The sequence below is a fragment of the Sciurus carolinensis genome, chromosome 4, assembly GCF_902686445.1.
Source record: "Sciurus carolinensis chromosome 4, mSciCar1.2, whole genome shotgun sequence".
Taxonomy (NCBI): domain Eukaryota; kingdom Metazoa; phylum Chordata; class Mammalia; order Rodentia; family Sciuridae; genus Sciurus; species Sciurus carolinensis.
In genome coordinates, this window is record NC_062216.1 from 130372198 (window position 1) to 130394372 (window position 22175).

General features: G+C 36.8%; 3 protein-coding genes across 9 annotated transcripts in view; 2 read left to right on the forward strand and 1 right to left on the reverse strand.

Moving 5' to 3' along the window:
- Zfc3h1 (zinc finger C3H1-type containing) overlaps positions 1-925 on the reverse strand; it is a 52713-nt gene extending 51788 nt beyond the window's left edge. Inside the window, exon 1 of one of the 2 annotated variants that reach the window (XM_047550145.1) lies at positions 14-925. In XM_047550145.1, coding sequence (XP_047406101.1) covers positions 14-611 — 598 coding nt within the window. In that variant the 5' untranslated portion in view covers positions 612-925. The remainder of the gene's footprint in view (positions 1-13) is intronic. The other variant, XM_047550144.1, reaches the window with a different exon arrangement.
- Thap2 (THAP domain containing 2) lies at positions 1-17625 on the forward strand. Its single transcript, XM_047550152.1, has 4 exons — positions 1-1543; positions 8178-8373; positions 10586-11043; positions 17513-17625. Exons 1-3 carry the CDS (start codon positions 1473-1475, stop codon positions 10973-10975), a joined length of 657 nt encoding a protein of 218 aa, XP_047406108.1. The 5' UTR covers positions 1-1472; the 3' UTR covers positions 10976-11043; positions 17513-17625.
- Tmem19 (transmembrane protein 19) overlaps positions 16967-22175 on the forward strand; it is a 17954-nt gene continuing 12745 nt past the window's right edge. Inside the window, exons 1-3 of one of the 6 annotated variants that reach the window (XM_047550149.1) lie at positions 16968-17383; positions 17513-17663; positions 20260-20373. In XM_047550149.1, the coding sequence (XP_047406105.1) occupies positions 17534-17663; positions 20260-20373 (244 nt within the window). In that variant the 5' untranslated portion in view covers positions 16968-17383; positions 17513-17533. Of the gene's footprint in view, positions 17664-20259; positions 20374-22175 lie in introns of all 6 variants that reach the window. The other 5 variants (XM_047550148.1, XM_047550147.1, XM_047550150.1 and 2 more) reach the window with 5 other exon arrangements.

The following is a 22175-nucleotide window of genomic DNA, read 5'->3' on the forward strand; positions in this document are numbered from 1 at the left end:
ACGTTAAGGATACAGCTCTTCCGAGGTGGAGAGGGCTCTCGCCAGCTCTGACTGCTGCTGAATCCGGATCCTGTTCCTCCTCCCAGAGGAGGTCTGCCCCCCGGCTTGCCGCCTCGGTCACCCACGCCTCGCCCCCGACTCCAGCGACTCCCACCCCGGTAAGGCCTGCCTCGAAAGCGGAAACGGTCCAAGGCGATGTGGCTCCGCTCCCAGAAGGACGGCCGCGGGCTGCTTTCGGACAGTGAACTCGAAGGCATCCGCACCGAGGGCGGATGAGACCGGAATGGTTCTTTGGGTCGGTAGCTGCTGTGTCCCCTGAGGTGGCCCCGTTCAGAGACGTGCCGCGAGCGTGAGAAATTCCTCAGCTGCTGCTGAGAAGAGGACGATGACGAGGAAGAGCCACCGCCTCCGCCGGATCCACCACCCCGGGTCGGGTGAGGAGGCCTTCTCCGCGGATACGGTAACAGTCCGCCGCCACTACTGCTGCTGCTGCTCCGGCTCCGTGTCTGGCTGTTGTTATCGTCATCGCTGATCTCCCCATCTTCAAGCTCCCCTTCTTCTTTCGGCGAGAGGCCACTGGAGGCCGGGGCCGAAGTATCTGCGGTCGCCATCCGGGGAGCAGCGCCTTCCACACAACCTTAGCCCTCCGTCCGGGGATCCGCCCGACAACTGCCTTCCTCCTCGGCTCCTTTCTTTACTAACGGACCCGATAGGTGCGGCCTTACCGTACTCGGACACCTAGCGGGCTCTGCTCCCCAACTTCCCCGCACCCAAGCGCTTTCTCGCCGGACCGTCGCAAGCCAGTTCCCTCTCCTAGCGCCCCCTTGCTCCTCCGCGATCAGGGTTCTTCCGCCTCGCGAGAAAGGAGCCGTGGAAGCGGCGGTGTCCGAGACGTCACTTCCTACCGCACGCAGGAAATGAGACTCCCAGCTCACGCGATACTGACGACTAACGCAGTGCTCGCCGAGATTTGTAGTCTCTCACCTGTCATCGGGTTCGCCCTTCCGATATACGGCTCACACCCACCCCAGGCTTGGGATTGGGACGACTGGGTTCGTGTCGGGGAGGGCGAACCTGCTTAGTTGCAGATGTCAGAGCGTTTCATGGTAATCCGAAGAGAAAACGCCTCTGTCTTTCAGTTTTACCAAGGACCACTGCCAAAGACACGCAGTAGACCTACACCCTTCAGAGAACCGGGGAGTGGGGTCCGCCATATTGGTGAAGCAGACGAAAGTGTCTAGAGCTCCTGGATGGTTGGCTCTGAGGGCGCAAATCCGCCATATTATTAAAGAGAAAGGAAAGGTTGACCCTCCTTTGCAACCCTCCTCTCTATACACACCCCTTTTTCCCACCCTGCTCTCGCGACTTAAGCTTGCTGGGCCCTTCGCCTGCCTGTTGCCTAGCCTTTGCCCGAAGGAAGCTTAGCAGCTCAGAACAGGCTTGAGATAGCGCCGAATGAGGGGGAAAGGGAAATGCCGACCAATTGCGCCGCAGCGGGCTGTGCTACTACCTACAACAAGCACATTAACATCAGCTTCCACAGGTAACCTGGGGAGGGAGTGGGGGTGACGGAAATGGGAGATGCTAGTCTGAGTATTGCTTGTGTGGAAAGAACAAGAGGATTCTAATTTTTACTAACTTTCCCAGCTAGTAACAGGGAAGACATCATTTTGGTCCTTTGTGTTTCTCAAATCTGTCCCAATTTTTCTCTCAGGGAAAGTTTTACTCATTTTCTAAAAGAAATCCAAGTACTGTACGATGACTACTCCTTAGCGAAAGTGACAGGAGGATACCTTAATTTTCTGCTCTTTTGCTCCTAAATATTAGCCCCTGTCTTGATATGAATGACGCCATAAGGAAGAGGATGTTACTCGCTTCCAGTCAACAGTCGCCTTTTGAAAAGCCTGCTATGTTCACGTTAAGACTGGGGAAATCTCACTACCTGAACTGACATGGGGAGCATTTAATTTCTAATAGTCACACGCCAAGTAACTGCGGAGGAACTGAGCCATCATTGATATCTGTAGAATGAAGCAATGTTAGTGAAAGTAAAAAAGATAAGCTTTGTCGTCTTACTTAACAGAGTAACAGAAAGAACCTAGGCTTTATTTTCCCCTTCGTTTGCTGGAAAAGCAATCAAAATTCTTTAGCTCTGTCAAATCAGAACTCTTGAAGGCACTTTGAACACTGCCTGGAATATAAAGGTACTTGGTACATGTTCATCTTCTCTTCAGGTGCCTTCCACCTGCCCAAAGAAAATAAACATTAAAAAGTTAAATGAAAACAATTCTGATTTTATATATCTCACAACTTACATGATCTCTGTATGTAGAAAATGATATCTTTAATCTTTTCCCTACTTCACTATGACTAAAAGCACCCCCTTACTAAAGCTATCATTTAAAAAAAAAAAAATCCTTGTGATGTTTGTTTCTAAACTACTTAGTGCAAATGTAGTGCTTTATTCATTCATCCATCCAGTATGTACTGAATTCCTAATTGCCTAACATTGTATTTAGGATTCAGAAGGTTCTTACCCTTCTGGAGTTTAGAATTGAATGGGGAAGAAAGACATAAATAATTACTTTGTGCCCCCACCCCAAAATATTTTTCAGAGACCTAACTTAGCCTTGGAAAGAACACTTCTCAAAGGTTGTGACATTTGAAATGAGACCAAAGGATGACAGACTTGGTCCTGTATGTTACTTCAGTATTCTACTTTATTCTAAAAGTACTTGAGAAGTCATGGAGAGTTTAACATAAATAATGGCATGATTAGATTTGCATATTAAAAAGCTCTCTGCAGTATGGACAATTAGAGAGTTACTTAGTGTGCTAGTCAAGCATCGTTGATGAGAAAGCAGCATATTGTAGAATATTAATTTACCTACTGTTTCCTTCACAAGGAAATCCTGCTACAATGTCAAATGAACTAAATGCTACCACTTAGTTTACTAACACAAGTAGTGCTGGATTAGAGGAAGTGAGAGTTTATAGCCACAAATTAAACTGTAGTAAACAATAGGAGTCTACCCAGTGGCCTAGGAAGATTTGCATGGTATATTGACAGTAGGGATGGAGAGAATTGGACAGATTTGTGAAATGCTTGAGGAGAAATTACTGTATTTGGTAGTTTAATATGGAAGATGAGAGGGAGAAGTTCAGGCACTACTTATGGTTTAAGAGATACATGATGGTATGATAATGTGCGTATCATTAGTCATGAAATTAACATTTTCATGTGTAACCTGAGAAATTCAGGTCTTAAAGTAGAATTAACTATAATAAAAATAAATTCCTGTTTCATAAATAAAACTATTTAATACACTCTTTTCCACCCAGGACATTATAGCAGGTGTCTTTATTCCCATGTACAAATGATGTTGCCTAAGTTTACTGTCTCCATTTTTCTTACCTCTTAGCCTACTCCAATCTAAGTCTCCCTGATAATCTGAAACTTCCCTTGCTACCTGTCTGTCTCTACATTCATTCCTCATGACGTGTAGTAATTTCCTCCTTGAAATACTATTTACTTTTAGACTGCTGACTAATAATTTTGTGTGATTTTCTTCTTTGGCTAATCTTCAAATCTCTTCTGCTAGCCCTTTTCCTTCCCTTATCTAGGTCTTTACACTCTTATCTCCTGGCAGTCCAGCAGATTCAATATCCATAGTGAATTTCCAATCCCACAAACAAATCCCACTCCAGTATTCTGATTTTCAGTAAATGGAAACACCATCTACCTGGATATTTAGAAGTCAGCCTTCCTTGACTTCTCACATTCTCTTGATCCAGTTATTACTACAGCCTCTTAACTGATTCAGTGATTTCATTCATGCACTTCTAACCACTCTAATATAATCAGTGGTGTGTAGCTAAATGTTTAACAACTGGCTGTCCCAGGAAGTGGAAAGGCCTGATTCATAGTATTTACCCAACTTCCTTGAACATTGGTTTCAAGCTGCCAATATGATATAACTGACATGAAGTTGAGAAGAGATATGTAATATACTATTCTGTAGTATTTCTATCCTAAAGATATAAGAGACATAAATAACATTAAAAGAACAGAAAATGGGCTGGGGAGATTGCTCAGTTGGTAGAGTGCTTGCCTCACAAGCACAAGACCCTGTGTTCAATCCCCAGCACTGCAAAAAAAAAAAAAAAATATATATATATATATATATATATAAAATAATTGGGAAATTTGGGTGTTTAGTACTTATTACTTTGGGGTTTTGTGATTTTATATAATTTAATTTGTAGTAATGGTTATATTTAACAACCAGTTTGAAATTTCTCTGTTAACAGTAAGCTTTTATAATTCAGTCCTTTAGTGGCTTACTATTGCCATTTTGGATAAATTTCAAAATCTTTGACTTGGCCCTCCAGTATCATCTCATATCATATCACACTTCCTGTCCCCAAGATACTCTTTTTTTGTTGGTTTTTTTGTTTTGTGGTGCTGGGGACTGAATCCAGGGTTTTCTGCTTCTAAGGCAAGCACTCTACCAATTGAGCTATATCCCCAGCCCCCACAAGATACTCTTAACACTCTTTTGTACACCCATTTAGCTTTACTAACTATTCCTACTCTTTTAAGGGTTTTTTGTCTGTTTTTGTACTGAGGTACTTTACTACTGAGCTACATCCCCAGTCCTTTTTATTTTTTATTTTGAGACAAAGTCACACTACGTTGCTGAAGTTGGCCCTGAACTTGCCATCCTTCAGCCTCCGCCTCTGGAGTTGCTAGGATTACAGGGGTGTACCACTGTGCCCAGGTTGAGGGCTCCTGACTGATCAGCCCTTTCTGTTTTATGATTCTGTACTTAGACTTTTTATAATATTTGTAATACTTGTTAATTACTTTTATAATAATAATAGCCTTTAGTATTTATCATGCACTATGCATTGGCTAGGCATTTATATCTTCTTGTTTAATTGTTAGAGCCATTTTTACCTTACTTTATAAATGATAAAGAGAAGAACTAAAAGGGCTAACTAAAGTCTTCTAGCTATTATTGTGAAGAGCAAGGACTGGAGTCCTGGTTTGTCCAGAGACACTGTTGTCAACCATTCGTTGTCTACTTCTATTGGATTCTCTACCCCATTACAGTATACACTCAGAGGACAGACATCTCAACTGTTTTGTTTACAACCTTGTCATCAGTGCCAAGGACAGTGCTTGGAATGTAAGATGCAGTCAACTATTTATTAAAGATGCAAGGAAGATAGCATTATTTGATATATCAAGTGATTTTCAAAACATCTAATGTTCATGAAAGCCTGGTTCTATTGTTCAGTAGCTAAGAATATATGTTACCACCATGTTAACTTTTTAATATTTATAGGATGGTTTATTATTACTTAAATTTGGCTGATGGCTACATCTCCTACCCTTTAAATATACTGTCAAAAATCCTGACAACACATACAAAACATGATTAAGATTAATGCTATATAAAAATATTATAGCAAAATCAAATATAAAATTGTTGATTATTCTATTTCAGCACAGATAATCTAAAGATTATTTGATGATGCCAAATTAACCCCATTAGTTCATTTACTCATTGATTCAGAAAAATTCAAGTGCTTAAGAGGCACTATGGTAGATAACAATGATAGATCCAGAGATAAAGTAGTCAAAAATGTAGACCCTACCCTGCAGAAACTTAAAATCTAGTGGGGAGACAGCAATGTAAACAATTAGAATATGGTGATTTCAGTGATACAGCAACATCTAACCCAGTCTTCTGATAATGAAAAATGTTCTTAGTAAAATGGGATTTCTAAACAGTCTTGAAAGAAGCAAGTAGAATATGGTCAAGTTAAGGTTCCATTTGATGCACTGGTTTCATAATTAAGGAACCAGATTTAAAACAGGGCTTTAAGAAAGAGAATAAGCAGCTGAGCTGGGCACCATGGCACAGGCCTGTAATCCCACTGGCTGGGGATGTGGCTCAGTGTTTAAGTGCCCCTGGGTTCAATGCCTGGTACCAAAAACAAACAAACAAACAAAACCAGCTGAAAAATAACATCTGAAAGACAGTCTTTCTGTATTTGAAGAAGCTTTATACAAACAACAATATAATGATAATATTTATTTGTTCTGCGTCTTCACTGAGGCCCCAAGAACTTAACTAAGGTCCGATTTTTAGCTTGGGCGTTAGGAAACATTTCCAAACCATTAAAACAATGAAAGAGAGATTCCCTGCCACCCCCCAGTTTTGTACTAGGGATTGAACCCAGGGGTGCTTAACCACTGAACCATATCCCCAGCTTTTTAAAATATTTTTATTTAGAGACAAAGTCTTGTTAAGTTGCTGAGACTGGCCTTGAAGACAAGAGATGGGAGGTGTTTCCTGGAAATTTGAACTTACATCTCTTTGTGTCCATCACCACTAGCAACGTAAAACTAGAACTGTATATGCCATAGTGTAAAATCTGTTACCTTCTCAGGTTTGACTTGAGAGCTTCTGACCCACATTTTCTGAGGTGGATTATACCTTTTTTTTTTTTTTTTTTCAGTGCTGGGGATCAAACCCTCACACGTGCTAGACGAGTGCTCAATCATTGAGCTATAATGGTTCTTTTTGTTGTTGTTATTTTTATACACAAGTCAGTTCATAATTAAACTAAAGAAGAGTTGAACTCAAACTAATGCTGATTTTTATATTTCCAAGTCAGTCATCACAGTTTTTCGTTTTTTTAGAGACAGCCCCTTATAGTTGTTTCTTCCTTAACAGGTATACATTGGGTGCATATCAGTTATTTTGCTTTTAAAAGAAATATGAAGGGGAAAACATTGCTAAATGGCATTTTGCATTTTTTGTAATTATACTTCCTGGTGCACTATATAAATTGAGTTGATTTTTTAAAAAAATATATGCAGAGCTGGGGTCGTGGCTCAGTGGTAGAGCACTCGCCTAGCACGGGTGGGGCACTGGGTTTGATCCTCAGCATTACATAAAAATAAAGGTATTGTTTCCACCTACAACTAAAAGCTATATGTTTATAATGTATATAAGCAGTTTAACTAAATGCAAATAATACAGTGAACTAATTGAATTATGTATTCAGCTGGGCACCATAGCACATGCTTATAGTCCCAGCTACTTTGGAGGCTAAGGCAGGAGGATCACAAGTTCAAGGCCAACCTCAGCAACTGAGCGAAACCCTGTCTCAAAAAATAAAGCAGGCAGGGTGGTGCACACCTATAATCCCAGCTGCTATGAAGGCTGAGGCAGGAAGATTGCAAGTTCAAAGCCAGCCTCAAGTAACTTAGGGAGGTCCTAAGCAACTTAGTGAGATCCTGTCTCAAAACTAAAATATGTAAAATTTTATATATATAAATTTTAAATATATAAAAAGGGCTGGGAAAGTGGCTCAGTGGTTAAGCACCCCTGGGTGTAATCTGCGTTTGCATAAAAAATATAAATAAATAAAAATCTGTATTCATATTAACATAGCAAATTTTTGCTGAGTTCCTTCTATTTGCAAGGTACTGTGTTGTCTAAGATAAAAATATAGTAATGATCCCTATTTTCAAAAAACAATTTATTTCACTGGAAATTTATTAAAATGGAAAAATTACAAAATACTGTTGTATCGTAATTAAGGAACACAGGATGGAGTGCCAGAATCTTCCCAGACTTTCCTTGTTAAAATTTAATCTTGGGCTGGGGTTGTAGCTCAGTGGTAGAGTGCTTACCTAGCATGTGTAACGTACTGGGTTTGATTCTCAGCACTGCATATAGATAAATAAATAAAAACAAAGGTCCATTGACAACTAAAAAAATATTTTTAAAAAATTAATCTTTGTGTACCCAGCAGCAAATCAAAGCATTATGAACTTGCTGCTGCTTGTAATAGTTCTACATAAAATTTATCTAGATTGGTTTAGTCATGTTTTATTTTACTGTCCATGTTAAGAACTGGTAAGAAATGTCTCTTTTAAAAAAGTCTGTGAACATAAAGCCACTCAATCTGTTTATGATTTTTTAAAACAATTTATGAAAATCAGCATGAATTGGTTTCTTTTCCATATCTGGATATTGAGTTTAAATTTTTTTATGTAAATGGGAGTCACTTTTAAATTTCTTTTAACCATTTAGGTACAGCCAGAAGTATGATAGTTGGAATTTGAGTTGCCTTTTTGGTTTGTTTGTTTTAAGGTTTCCTTTGGATCCTAAAAGAAGAAAAGAATGGGTTCGCCTAGTTAGACGCAAAAACTTTGTACCAGGAAAACACACTTTTCTTTGTTCAAAGCACTTTGAAGCCTCCTGTTTTGACCTAACAGGACAAACTCGACGACTTAAAATGGATGCTGTTCCAACCATTTTTGATTTTTGTACCCATATAAAGTCTATGGTAGGTAATGTTACTTTTTAAAAAAAAAAAAAAAAGTATTCCCTTTTATTTATAGAAGAGCACAATTCAGACTATAGAAAAATTCACATACAGTGATATACCTCAAGAAAGTGACAGACCTTCCTCTTATGTAATAAAGGTGCAGGGTAGCATTAGAACTCAGATCTCCTGATTCCAATATTATTTCACCAAGCCAAATTGTTTTACTATCCAGATTGAGCCACCCTAATGTGAATTTTTGGGTTAAGGATGCTTAACTGGTAAAGTCTAGGAATATTCCAAAATCTGAAAAAGCTCTGAAACCTGAAACGCTTCTGATCCAAAGCATTTCTAACAAGGGACACTCAATCTGTATTGGAATTTTACCAATTATACTACAACTGATTATAAATATACCATTGGTGGAACTGAGAAATAGTAGTAATAAAACTCCAGCAGCATTCTGCTCCAATTTAAGATGACATAATAGGTGCTAAGTGCTTTAAGAGCAACAAATTCTGACTTATACCAAAAGGATATGCCTCCCTTTTTTCAGAGGGAGGCATGACAGAAAACTTTATATAGAGCTCATGCTCTAGACTTGAGGACTTAAGAGTTTGGAACTTAGGAGGTTTTTGACATGTACAGAACAATTATAATTGAAACTAAGAACAAAAGCCATTGGGTTGAAGGATGAGTGGGAAGTTATCAAATATTGAAAGTGATATTTTAAAGAAAGAAGGGAATCAAGCAAGGTACAGGATGAATCAATGAATTTTTATCGAGTTAGGGAAGATCTGATCAAAGAAGAAAAACTGAGGTCACCAAAAAAAAAAAAAAAAAAAAAAGAGTAGAATGAACACAAATAGGAGGTTTCCCTTTGAAAAGGACATCTTTTCTTTGGAAAGGAAAAACAACTCTTCCTGAGGTATTTGTGCTACTTAAATTTTTAAGTGGACATGAGTATCTAAATGATTAAGGAGATTGTGGTTTCCTAACATCACAGATGTTGGACAAGCTCCAGAAGGGCAAGAACTTTTTCACTTCTTTCTTCAACACTTAAGCATCTCTCACTGCCTGGGACATAATATGTACTTAAATATTTACTAAATTTAACATGTTCCTTATTTCATTCTTTTCCACACCCTACTCCTAAGTATTGGGATTGTACACAGGGGTGTTCTACCCACTGAGCTACATCCCACATTTCCCTTCCCCTTTTTTGTTTTTTTTTTGAGACAAGGTTTCACTAAGTTGCTAAGGCAACTAAGTCACTAAGTTGGTCTCAAACTTGCAATCCTCCTGCCTCAGCATATCAAGTTTTTGGGATTATAGGTATGTGCCACTACGTATGGCAAAATGTACCTTATTTCTTATATTTTGATCATTTATTCATCCAATAAATAATCTAAGATAGATGCCAGAAACATAAAGAGCAAAAAAGAAAGTCCCTACAAATTCCCTATGTAGAGAGATCAACTGCAGTTTTAATGTGGTCAGGAATCACATTTGTCTTATTTATTCACCATTGTTTCCCCAGGAATTCATACTAGTGTTTCAGTAAGTGAATGAAAGATACAGTGTTATGAAGATATAATGTGAGAACCATAACTGATTTAATATTCTTAGCATATATTGGACAAAAGGTCCTGAGCTTTCTGATTTAGGCAAAAAGTTCCTAGCCAGATTTTAAATCCATGAAGATATAACTGTGAACAACTAATAGTCTATTCAGAAGCTTGTTACAAGAATGCGTTCCTATGGATCCTTAAATTTTTATTTAAGTAAATTCAGGTTTGAAATATTTATCAAATTGAGAGAATAGTGTTTAAAGAGAGGATCAAAGCAATTATCACATATAAACAAATTGTCTACATTCTAAATTAACCTTAGTAAGAAAATTGCAAAGGATTTTTAAAGTCTCCACAGAATCTTGCTCAGTAATTTGGAAGATACCTTGGAAGGCCACTGTTTATTTCAAAATGAATGTTTGAATATCTCTGGAGAGAAAAGACAAAAGGTGACTAGAGTTCATTCAGCCTGTTGAGAAACCTGATCCATGATTATATGAAAAAGCCTTGCTGTTTTCCCATCACACTTTTAAATCAGTTTTTTTTTTTTAAATCAGTTCTTAAAAGTATCATTTAAATACTGTTATCCAAAACTGGACAATATTTATTTACTTGTGATATTCCATAATTTATGTTCAACTCTCTAATTTTATTTGGCTCAGAAACTCAAGTCAAGGAATCTTTTGAAGAAAAACAACAGTTGTACTCCAGCTGGACCATCTAATTTAAAATCAAACATTAGCAGTCAACAAGTACTACTTGAACACAGTTATGCCTTTAGGAATCCAATGGAGGCAAAAAAGAGGATAATTAAACTGGAAAAGGAAATAGCAAGCTTAAGAAGAAAAATGAAAACTTGCCTACAAAAAGAACGTCGAGCGACTCGAAGATGGATCAAAGCCACATGCTTGGTGAAGAATTTAGAAGCAAATAACATGTTACCTAAGGGCACATCAGAACATGTTTTACCAACTGCCTTAAGCAATCTTCCTTTGGAAGATTTCAAGATTGTTGAACAAAATCAACAAGATAAAACATTACCAATTCTCTAAATCTAAACAGACCAAGATTACCTTTATCTTCCACAGAACTTGATGACCATCCTTCATTCTTTTCAGAGGTAAAGATACTTATGGCAATTATGCCAAAATTGAGTATTTAATAAAGTTTTACTTGAAGTAACATAATTACTGTATAACTTATGAAAACTTGATTACAAAAGAAAATAGATAACTTTTTATGAAACTTTTATTTGAGAATGAATGGAAGTGCCTTACATGAGAATTATGTATTTAGAAATTCTGGTAGGAAATCGTGTGTTTGCAAGGTGGGGTTTTTTTGTTGTTAACTACTGTTAAAGAACAGCCTATGACAAATATGTTTATGTTAGAAAAAAAAAATTTTCCTGTACCAAAGTTGGGATATTACATTCTAAAGAAGATGCTTGAGGGAATTGTTACATTAAATGTGACTTTGAAACTGCAGAATTTGTATTAATTAAATTATGACTGGCAGTGTTTTAAAATTTATACAACAAAATCTGAGGTACAGGGCATTCTTTTATTTATTTTTATTCCTGTATTTTTCCCTTATTTTTCCCTTTTCTTACCAGTAGAAGTAAGTTTATCATGGCCTCTCTTAAAGGAGTAGACTTTAAAATAGGTTGTAAAATGTTTTTAAAAGTTATTTTTTGAAAGTGAAGTATTTTTGAGTCATCCAGATCATGAATGAGGCCTCACGTACCTCACAGGAGTAAAAACTGGTATCTAATTATACTCACCTTCTAAGAAAACATGTTGTAAAATAATGGAAAATTCAAGATCTAGTTTGTTCTTAATAAAACAAATAGATAAATGTGTACTACTTTTTTCTTGTAATAAAAATATTACATTTCCAGCTTCAAAGCTGATGTATTAATAAGCAAATATTACCAAGTTCCCTATTCAGCATACCCCTCTGCTTCCATGTGTGTTAACAGCAAAATTCTTGAAACTTGTTTTTTAACTACTTTTAAATTCTTCTGTATCTCAGAAATGCGTATGAATATGGTTGGCTTTTCTTCCTTCTTTGTAAACATACAGTAAAATATAATCACAGGAAAGTATTTACCATTTTATATCTTCACAATTTACAATTTAAAATGGAATCAATTTATCTTGCACACCAGCTTGCTTTTTATTTCTTTAAGTGAGTCAAACAGAGCAACTATACTTCATAAGGAAAATGTAATTCTCTATAAAAAATACATGTACACCTGTGATAAAACTATCCAAGTGCTTATTTATTTATAAAATATTAGAACTGTTCTTATGGTTGCCACTTGAACAATGAAAGGGTCTACCTTATTTCATCAAATTTTTAAAAGAACCCTTTTCCAAAGCTTTTGTCAAATCATGTAAAATTTATTAATATATGATAAAGTTATTTAATCTTACATCAAGCTTCTGATACTACCATAAGAAAGTAGCATATATATAATCATAAATTTTTATAAATCTTTCCTATAAAGAAATTACTTTTTTTCTTTTGCCAATTGTTTGGATTGCCTTTTCTATTTTTTCTTTCTTTTTTTTTTAATAATGACACTAGTCATTTAAAAAATCTCTTAGTTTGAGCCAGGAGTGGTGGCTTGACTCCTGTAATCCCAGAAATTCAGGAAGCTGGGGCAGGAGAATCAGAAGTTCAAGGCCAGCCTTAGCAAAATTAAAAATAAAAAGGGGTGGTGATATAGCTGTGGTTAAGTGCCCTTGAGTTCAATCCTCAGTACCCAAAAAAAAAAGTCTTAGTTCTCATACAGTACTTATGAGAAGTACTTATGAAAATCCTTTTGAAGATGGTATAAACTTTTTAGTCAGTTTAAGTGTTGGATATAATTCCTTAGAATTATCACTTCATTGTTTTTTCCTAATATGGTTTAGATTCCTTTATATAATCCCAGTATCGGTGTATAATCTCAAGTATCAGTATATAATCATCAACAAACACACACTGATCATATTTACTTTTAACTCAAAGTTAGGTAAATTACCATTTTAACATAAATTATATTTTCCAAGTATAGAATCTCATGTAGTTCATCTCTCATTCGAAATATAAATCAAAGCATTAATGCAACCTGTTTCTATCTACAGTATCTTGAACATTTTTAAAAAATCATAAAAATAAAATAAAATTACAACAAGCGTTTAGCAAAGGTAATCATCATTCACTGTTATTTGACACCACTGAAATTAACTACCACTCAATGTTTTCACCTTATAATTTTCATGTTCCTATACTGGTAACACACTCGAAATCCTTCCTGCATCATATTGTTTTATTAACGTACATCTGTTCACCTTAAAACAAACTTCATTCATTGAGAAAAACCTACAAAAGAATGTTGAAATCCTGTTTTCAGTTTTTTTAGCACTCAAATATACACCATAAAACTAATCAAAATTGTAACTTTCTTCAGCTGCACACAACACAGATCCTATGTTCGTTCCTATGTTCGTTCATTGTGTCTACTGGCCATTAACCAAACAGCCAAAGGCTATGATATAAAGGTGAATATTGAGCTGGAGGTATAGCTCTGTAGTTAGTAGAGTATGCTTAGCTTGTAAAAGGTCCTATGTTAAATTTAAAAAAAAAAAAAATTTTTAAATGGATGAATATAAGTGATCTTCTACCCTTAAGTTGCTCAAAATCTCCTGAAAGAAATATTTAAAATACAATATGAAAATGCTATAAAAGGTATGAAGTGCTTTGAAAAACACTTGATGAGAACATATAAATTTTAGATCTTTTTTATAATCAAATTATTTTCTTTTGGAATGAAACTTTTTTTCTTTTTCTTTTTTTGACATTGGGGTCTTGCTATGTTGCCCAGGCTGGTCTTAAACCTCCTGAATTCAAGGGATCCTCCCAAGGGTTGAAACTACAGGCTACCAAAGGAGGTAAAAGGACATTGGTGTCTGAACTGAATGACAGTGTTATCTGAGCATTTTAACCCTTTAAAATGAACACTTAACAAATTTGTAATAGTATCTTTGCTAAAAGGAAAACAACTATTAAGAAAATACTACATCAAAGCCAAGTACCAGAGTTTATTTAAAATAATGTAACTCAATCTTTACAAAATAGTTGGCATCCATTTGTTCTTGTGGTTTTTCTTTATAAACTGTGTGGTAGGTGGTATTATCTGATTTACATAAGAAGAAACCTGTTAACTTATTTATTCAGACATTTAGTGCACCAACTTACACTAGAAATAGAAATGCCTGTGGTCTAGAAAGTTCTAGGATGATCACAGGTCTTCTGCTTCCAAAGCCTCTCTGCTCTCCACATTCTAACCCTTTAACATAAATCTTGTTATTAAATAATACAAATCATCTGTCTCAAAAAACAAAAATAAGATAAAATTTTGTGTGTATATACAGATAATCTATGGGTCATTGTTCTTTTCTTGGTAGACTACAATGTTTTATCTCATTTCTCAGTGTTAGAATACGGGTCAATTTTAGTTTTGGTTTGATATGGAAAATGGTTCATCTTTATACAAGAAATAGGATTCTTTTGATATTTGGACTGTTGGAAACTTTCTAAATTAAGGATTTTGTACTGTATGTTAAACAACTGCATATTGTATGCACAAAAATGTATTTGAAGTATGTTGATATTAAATAATTTTTTCCAAGGAAATTACTATCTGTTATTTCTATAAAAGACAAACATTTCTAAGTTCTTCTCCAATATGACCCCCTCAGATTTCTGCAGAATCCCATCTCCCTAAATTGAAGCAAACTGTAAAACAATGATATGTAAAGCATTGAAGAGGAATTAATTTCACATTTGTTGCTCAAGTTATATATAAATGTACATTAGAGTTTATTTGCACTGTTAAATGCTGCTTATACAATCTAGACACATTAAGAGCTATAAAAATGCTCTTTCTAGGCATCTATTCCGATAATTTGAGGCTCTCACAAAGATTTAATTGTAGATATGACTATAAAAGCATTATTTTAACAACAAAAAGATTGTGATCTTAAAATATTTTTCTGATTATAAAATAATTCACAAAATACTAACTTAACATTGGCTAAAAGATATAGAACAAACAAGGATGAACCAAATAGAAGTATCCCTGTCCTCAAGACTATTTTCAAAACATTATTTGCTTATGCTCATCCTCACTGTTGCCCCTAACCTTTGGATTGTGTGTTGGTTGTTTTTTTGGGGGGTTTTTTTGCTTGTTTGTTTTTGTTTTGCAGTACTGGGGACTGAGCCCAGTGGTACTTTGCTACTGAGCTATGTCCCAGTTCCTGTTCTTTTTATTGTTTGAGACAGGGTCCCACCAATTGTGGAGGCTAGCTTTGAACCTGCAAAAAAAAAATTCTTAAGATTGGCCAAGTCTATAAAACCTATGACTGCAAAATCATGACTTTCTTATAGAATAAGTATATTTTAACTACTTCAATTCCCCCAAATTGTTTTCGTCTTAAGTCAATAGCTTGTTTTATAGAGACAAACATGAATACTTGAACCCTGGAGAAAAAATGGAGGAGAAATATCCATTTGAAAGATCAGTTCACTGGCACTATGATTTAATATGCAATTTTAACCAGATCTTACAGTTATGAGAAAGAGTGGAAACTGACTTGACACAGATAGACCTCAGTGTTTTTAAGGGAATGGCCTGTTGATTACAGGTAGTGGTTTTTTCAGAACACCCACTGATGGACAAGGTCAATCTGACTGTGATGAAGGCAAAAAAACCAAGACCAATTCATAATTTTGTCTAAGGAGAGACCAAAAACAACAACAAGGTTACTGCAAGTCATAAAAACATCAGGTTTTATTACTATTATTTAACAGTAACTAAATAGTCTGTAGTCTGATAACAAGGATACTGGTCAGGTAATTCAGTAAGGTAATCTGATTATTCACCTATGGAGTGCAGACAAAAATAAGGTGGGCACATAATGAATTTCTATAGAAGGAACATATACAGTCCAATAAGAGAAAGCCACTACTACTAAGACCTATTAAACAGATTCGGGTCTTAGCTGACTTGCTAATTAGATGTGCTACTACAGGAAAAACATTTAAAATGCATGCATTTTTTAAAAAGTAATTACTGTTAGTGGAAATAATGTGAGTTTTTAAAAAGTAACTACTGGGTTAAATCACCATTGTGTACTGTCCAAACCGGACTTCGCTCTTCCTATACTATCAGCAATTAACTGAAAAAAATTCAGAAATTATCTGTAAGTTACTATTAACTCAGGCAAACAAAAGTTAAATGCAAATAAAATGTAAAATCAGCCAAGATGAACTGCTAATGCTAAGACTTTTTGCTTTTTAAATAAACTGACTGAACTGAATGCATATACTTTAAATATAAGGGGGGTGTGAGGGCATACATTTTCACAATGTTAAGTGGTGGTATTAAAATAATTATGTGAGAATCTAATAGAAAGTTTAGCATTATCTTTAGAGTCTGGCCCATATAGGGACGAATCACTGTTTATTACTTTATTACAGCATTAATTTCGTTTATATGCCGTACTGACATTAAACCCAGGGGCACTTCACCATTGAGCTCCATCCACAATCTTTTTACTCTGGATTTTGAGACAGGGTTTCGCTAAATTGTCAAGGTTGGCCTCCCACATGCAGTCATTCTGCCTCAGCCTTCTGAATGGCTGGGATTATAGGCGTGTGCCAACCGCCCCCAGTTAAACTGTGTTTTAAATGCTTTCCTAAGCCACACAATTCCGTTTCTACAACACAACATATTCTCCTCCCCCCAAATATTCATAACATTATTTAGCATGCCTTCATAAAATATTCGAATATTATGCTTGAAATGGACTGGTTCTAAAATCACTTGCATCTCGTTATTCTACTACTACCCTGTTGGTGGTTTCACTTTACCCGGTCTAGGATAGGAGTACCGCAGAGGAAACGCGCCAGGCCGGGTTTCCAGCACCTTCCCAAGGCTTCCCCTTTAAATGCTCACGTGGGCGAAGCGGGCTAGTGAAGGACTGCGGCGCATGCGCACAGGAGCGAGCCGCAAAAGGGGGAAAAAAGCGCGGTGAAGCACGAGCTGGGGTCCAGGGCTCTTGGCCCTGGCAGGCTGGACTTGGACGCTGGGGTAGCGTAGGCGGCTGTCAGGACGTGTCGGCGTTAGGCCACCTAGGGCTCGGCTCCCCGACTCGCCCAGGTTCGGGAGCCCCATTCTGCCTGTTTGTGGCTGGGGACCTACCCGGTTCAAAGGCTTGCGGGAGGACTGCGACGGGAGGTGGGCGGAGCTCGCCAGACCGACCGCCGATTGGCTGCCTCGCTTTCCTTTCCGCCTTCCTGGTCTTGGAGTCCAAGCGTTTGGAGACCCCCGACCCAGAGGGTGCGCTCTTCTCCGACAGTGAGCATTTTCTCGCCCAAACGAGTTGGAGCTCTCCATCAGCACGTTTCTGGAGAGTGTTTGAGTTTATATTTCTTTTTGTGTTGGTGGAAGATGTTGGCATCTATATTTGCTTCTACATGAGTGTTTTGCTGGCAATTTAAATGACTTTCTCTGAGAAACGTTCTGTTTTCTCCTTCAGGTGCTCATATCCTAATTTTCCATGACAGATCTTGATGACACTATATGCAAAAGATACATGAAGATGATTACAAACATAGTAATATTGAGCTTGATCATTTGCATTTCCTTGGCTTTCTGGATTATGTCAATGACTGCAAGCACCTATTATGGTAAGTAGGAATGTTCTAAATTGTTTTTCTGTAGTTAGTGGAATTTAAGACTGTACCTTTGTAAAATCCAAAATTCACCTCGTGAGTGAGCTATGCCATTAACATAGACCAGACACAATATCAGAATTTATTGAATAACAAATTCACAAGCTACATAACTTTCATCAGCATTAATTCACCAGAAATAGTCATGGTTTACTTAGTCTCATAACTGAGACAAGCACAAAGTCTTTTATTCCATCCCAATCTTTATTAATATCTCTAACACTCAAGTCACACATCTCACTTTATGCAATGCAATATAATTTCCAGAAAGGTTAAGGAAGGATTAACAGCAACCAAGGGTTTAAGGAGGGGGCATTGAGTGCAAAGCAGAGAGCAGATGCAAGTACAAAGAGTCGCTGCAGGTTGTCATATAAAATTATAAACCTACCAAAGAATTTATTCAGAATGAAGAGCTGTCAAGTTCAGAACTTATTCTAGGCAGTTTCAAATGGGCTATGGCAAGCAGGGAGATCAAATTGAGCTGCAGCTCTGGAGGCAGTCAGGAGTTTGGTTACCTGTCAACCTCTTGATGTGTTGAGATGGTGTGATGAGGGACTCAGTGTGTCCCATGCCACTAGGTTCTCTTCTTTTTATGTGAGGGGGTGGTAACTAGTGAAACTGATACATTCACAGGCGTGCCTGGTTTCTGTGATATGAGTTTGATACACTTTTGTGCACCATGTGCTGATTTAAATCAGTAAGTTCACCAGTGGTCATATTTTATTAGCACAACTAATGTATCAGTTTGTACTTCATGATTGATTTGTGCATCCAGGAGTTATTCTTTTCACTCAGTCCTGTGTGTACAATATCTGTGGTTACCTATTTGCCCAGACAAATTACCAAGTCTTTCTGCCTGAGCACTTGTACTTAAAATGGCATAGCCCATGACAAACTGCTGCTTTATAAAATGGAGTAACTCAGGGCTAGGCACTGCAGTTCTATATAGCATGGAGTAACTCAGAGCAGGACACCCCTGCTGTCCACACACATATCTTCTGAATAGTTACGAACATTAATGTGTCTTACCTTTGATAGCCTGAATTTAGTTTACTAACCTGATAATATAAACAGTTCCATGAACATTTTAAAATCTTCAGTAAATGCTCTTTATGATAATATTCTTTATACATAACTCAAAATGTCTATGTTTCCTGTATTTATTATACCCATTTTGGTGAAAAATAGCATCATAAAACATTTTGTGAAGCAATTTCAGTGAGAATATTAGTAACATAATTTATCAGTTTTGTGTATCCTGTACTAAAAATTAAAAGCAGAATAATCTTTACATTTGGAAATTTGAAGGATTTAACTGCTGTTTGATAACTTCAAAGAACAAACTCGAGGGTAGGGGTATAATCTCTTGATCTTAGAATGCTTGCCTAGTAGACAGAGGCCCTGGGTTTGGTCCCCAGTACCACTAAATAAAAGGTCTCCCTTTTAAAGCCTGAAGCCACTTTGCACAAATATAAGGTACTTTGGATTCAGATCCTAAAAGTATAAAGCTACCTTAGAGCTTTAAAGTATATAAAAACTTTATATACTTTGTGTATATGCCTATATACACAAAATTCCTTGATACTCCTATAAAAACAGCACTGGTCAATTCATAACAAAGGAAAAAGTAGTAAGGAGTGTCATGTTATGGTTATGTGATTGTGACTGCCATTTCAGAACTTAGTCCTTGTGCAAAAAGACATGAATAATCAGATAGGTGTTTGTTGTACAGAAGCTTTCAGGGCTGTTTATTCATAATGATGCACAATAGGGGAGAGGGTTTGAGAGAAGGGAGATGATAAGAAGCTTCTTGTCTAACTAAATAGAAAGAACCAGAATTTCTAAACTGAAGTGTCCCCCTGGGGCCAAGTGCCTGATGCAAATGAAGGAAGCTGTGCAGATTTTTGCATATTAGACTTGGGTCAATAGTTTTCACATCCAGAAATAAGATTTTTCCTATGTTATATGGTTCATTTGACTTTCTTTTCTTTTCCCATTTTTGATAAAAACATGGACACAAGCAATTATTCATGTTTTTCTTTGCCATAAAGAAATCACTCAGCCTTAGTGTTCAGGAGTACCAGTGGTGGAAATTTTCAATAGGAAGGTTATGGCCCAACTGAAGGAGGTGGCTTGTCTTCTCCTTTAGTTGATTCTACCATATAGGTCAGTTTCTCTTTTAAACAAAAAATTAAGAATAGGAATTTTTATATGAAATTTCCTCATCTTTAAATATTGCCTCAAATTATTTGAAAATACTATGCTAGCCAAACAAAATATCTGTGACCTGGATGCAACCTTTGGGAAAATGTTGGCAACACCCTTTATCATAAATATCTGTAAAAGATTCCAAACACTTCAGAATATTCCCCAGGAAGATTTTCCCTCTGAAAATACACAAGTCTCAACATAAATGTTCTACTTTGATGACTTATATCAGTTCCTCTACTTAGGACAGTATTTGATCCAGAATGCTGTCATCAAAGCTGATTCCCAGAACTAACCTATGCAGACTTCACATGACTCATGTTATATATTTATAATTTTTCAGGTAACTTACGGCCTATTTCTCCCTGGCGTTGGCTGTTTTCAGTTGTTGTTCCTGTTTTGATCGTCTCTAATGGCTTTAAAAAGAAAAGTCTAGATCACAGTGGGGCTTTGGGAGGTATGTATTTATTTAGAATGTTTAAAGTAACTATATAATAAGTGTTTATATATTATAAACTCATGTTTTCTAAATTCTGAATATAAAACTATAAATCTAAATGTTACATATTTTAGACAATGATAAAGTTATGCATTGCTCAACATTCCTGTTCTGTCAGAATTCAGGAACAAACATATACTTTAGAGTAACATGCAAATTTAACTTCAAAATTGATGTAAATTTATAGGATAGAATTTCAAGGACCTTGACTATTATGCTCCTTTTGTTGTATTAATCTTTGCCACTCCTTTTAGGTATAAAATGGAGGATTTGGAAAGAATAGCTATTGAAAATTGCTTGAGTAATTTCAAGCAAATCAGTTCAAACCTGGTGTTCTTAGTGATCTAGATTAATTTTTCACAACTGAGTTGTGACAGTTTATTCTCTTTTTAGCACTGGGGTTTGAACTTGGGCCCTGTACCATTGAGCTACATCCCTAGTCTTTTTATTTTTTATTTTGAGACAGAGTCTCATTGGCCTTCCAACGTGCAATCCTCCTGCCTCAGCCTCCTGAGTAGCTAGGACTATAGACGTGAGTCACCTTGTCGAACTCATTTATTTATTCTTTTAGCAAATGCTTAGCACTTACTACTATGTACTAGTGTTCTAGAAACTGGGGTATAGCTGTGAACAGGACAAGGCTTGTCTTATTATCATATGACTTGCAGTTCTCATCAGGGAAGACATAACAAATGATATAGGTTTGATCCTATCTGATCCCCTCAAAAGGAGTTGCTATAAGCATAAGGAAAGTGCACAGCAAGGTGAGGTGCTACTGGGAAAGCCCGTGGTGATACTCTGCTTTGTCTCACAAGGGTGCATTACCTGTTTTTAGTCACTGCAATTCAGGTCTGGTGTTCAGTCTCTCTAAAGAAGAAACCTTACTATGTCAGGTTCCTAGAATTGATCTAGCCAAGAAAACTAAATGGGTGTTGCTCATTCTCATAAAAGCCAGAGTGCCACATTATTAATCTGATAGAATGTGGAACTACCAGGCAAACTGGAATATAAAAATCACTGTTCAGTCATGCCCCATTCTTATAGTCAAGCTACGTGAGAAGTCAGATAATTAGAAGATTACTTTGGTGAGTGCAAAGTCTGAGAAACAGTAATGCAAGTCCACAGGTCAAGGGCCACTTGGCAGGGTTCAACAAGTCTGCTGACCTCTGTTTCTTTTGACCTTCACATTCCACATTTGGGGCTAAGTAGGCTTCTTTTTATCCTCACAATTTTACTCTAGCCAGATTATGTATTAAACAATAGAATTCAGTTTATTAAATTACTGTGAAACTTCAGTCCTGCCTTTCTCTTTTTTGCCTCCTAGAGATTACTTAGATTACCTTGATTTGAATTTGGGGTGTTACTCAATTTCTACTATCAGACACTTGTGAACAGTGTTGTTTTCCTCCCCCAGATGACATCTTTTGGGTACAGAAATTACCAATTTTAGGCTCAGAAAGACAGCAGTCATAATCCTTAAGTTTTCAAATTCTTTGTAGCACCCTATTGTTGTATATATGAATCTCTTATTAATGAGAATTAGAGATTCCTGGGGTAGAACAGGGAAGGTGACCTAGACATGAACAGAAGATGGCAGCTACTAGTCAAAAAATTCATACATAGCTGGGAGTTGCCAAAAATCAAAGCTATTTTTATGCTACATGGAGAAAACCATTCCTTCAAAGTGTGTCTTAAATTTATTTCTTCAATCTGAACCTGACATCATCATGAACATGAATCACTTTGTGTAGTGTTTTAGG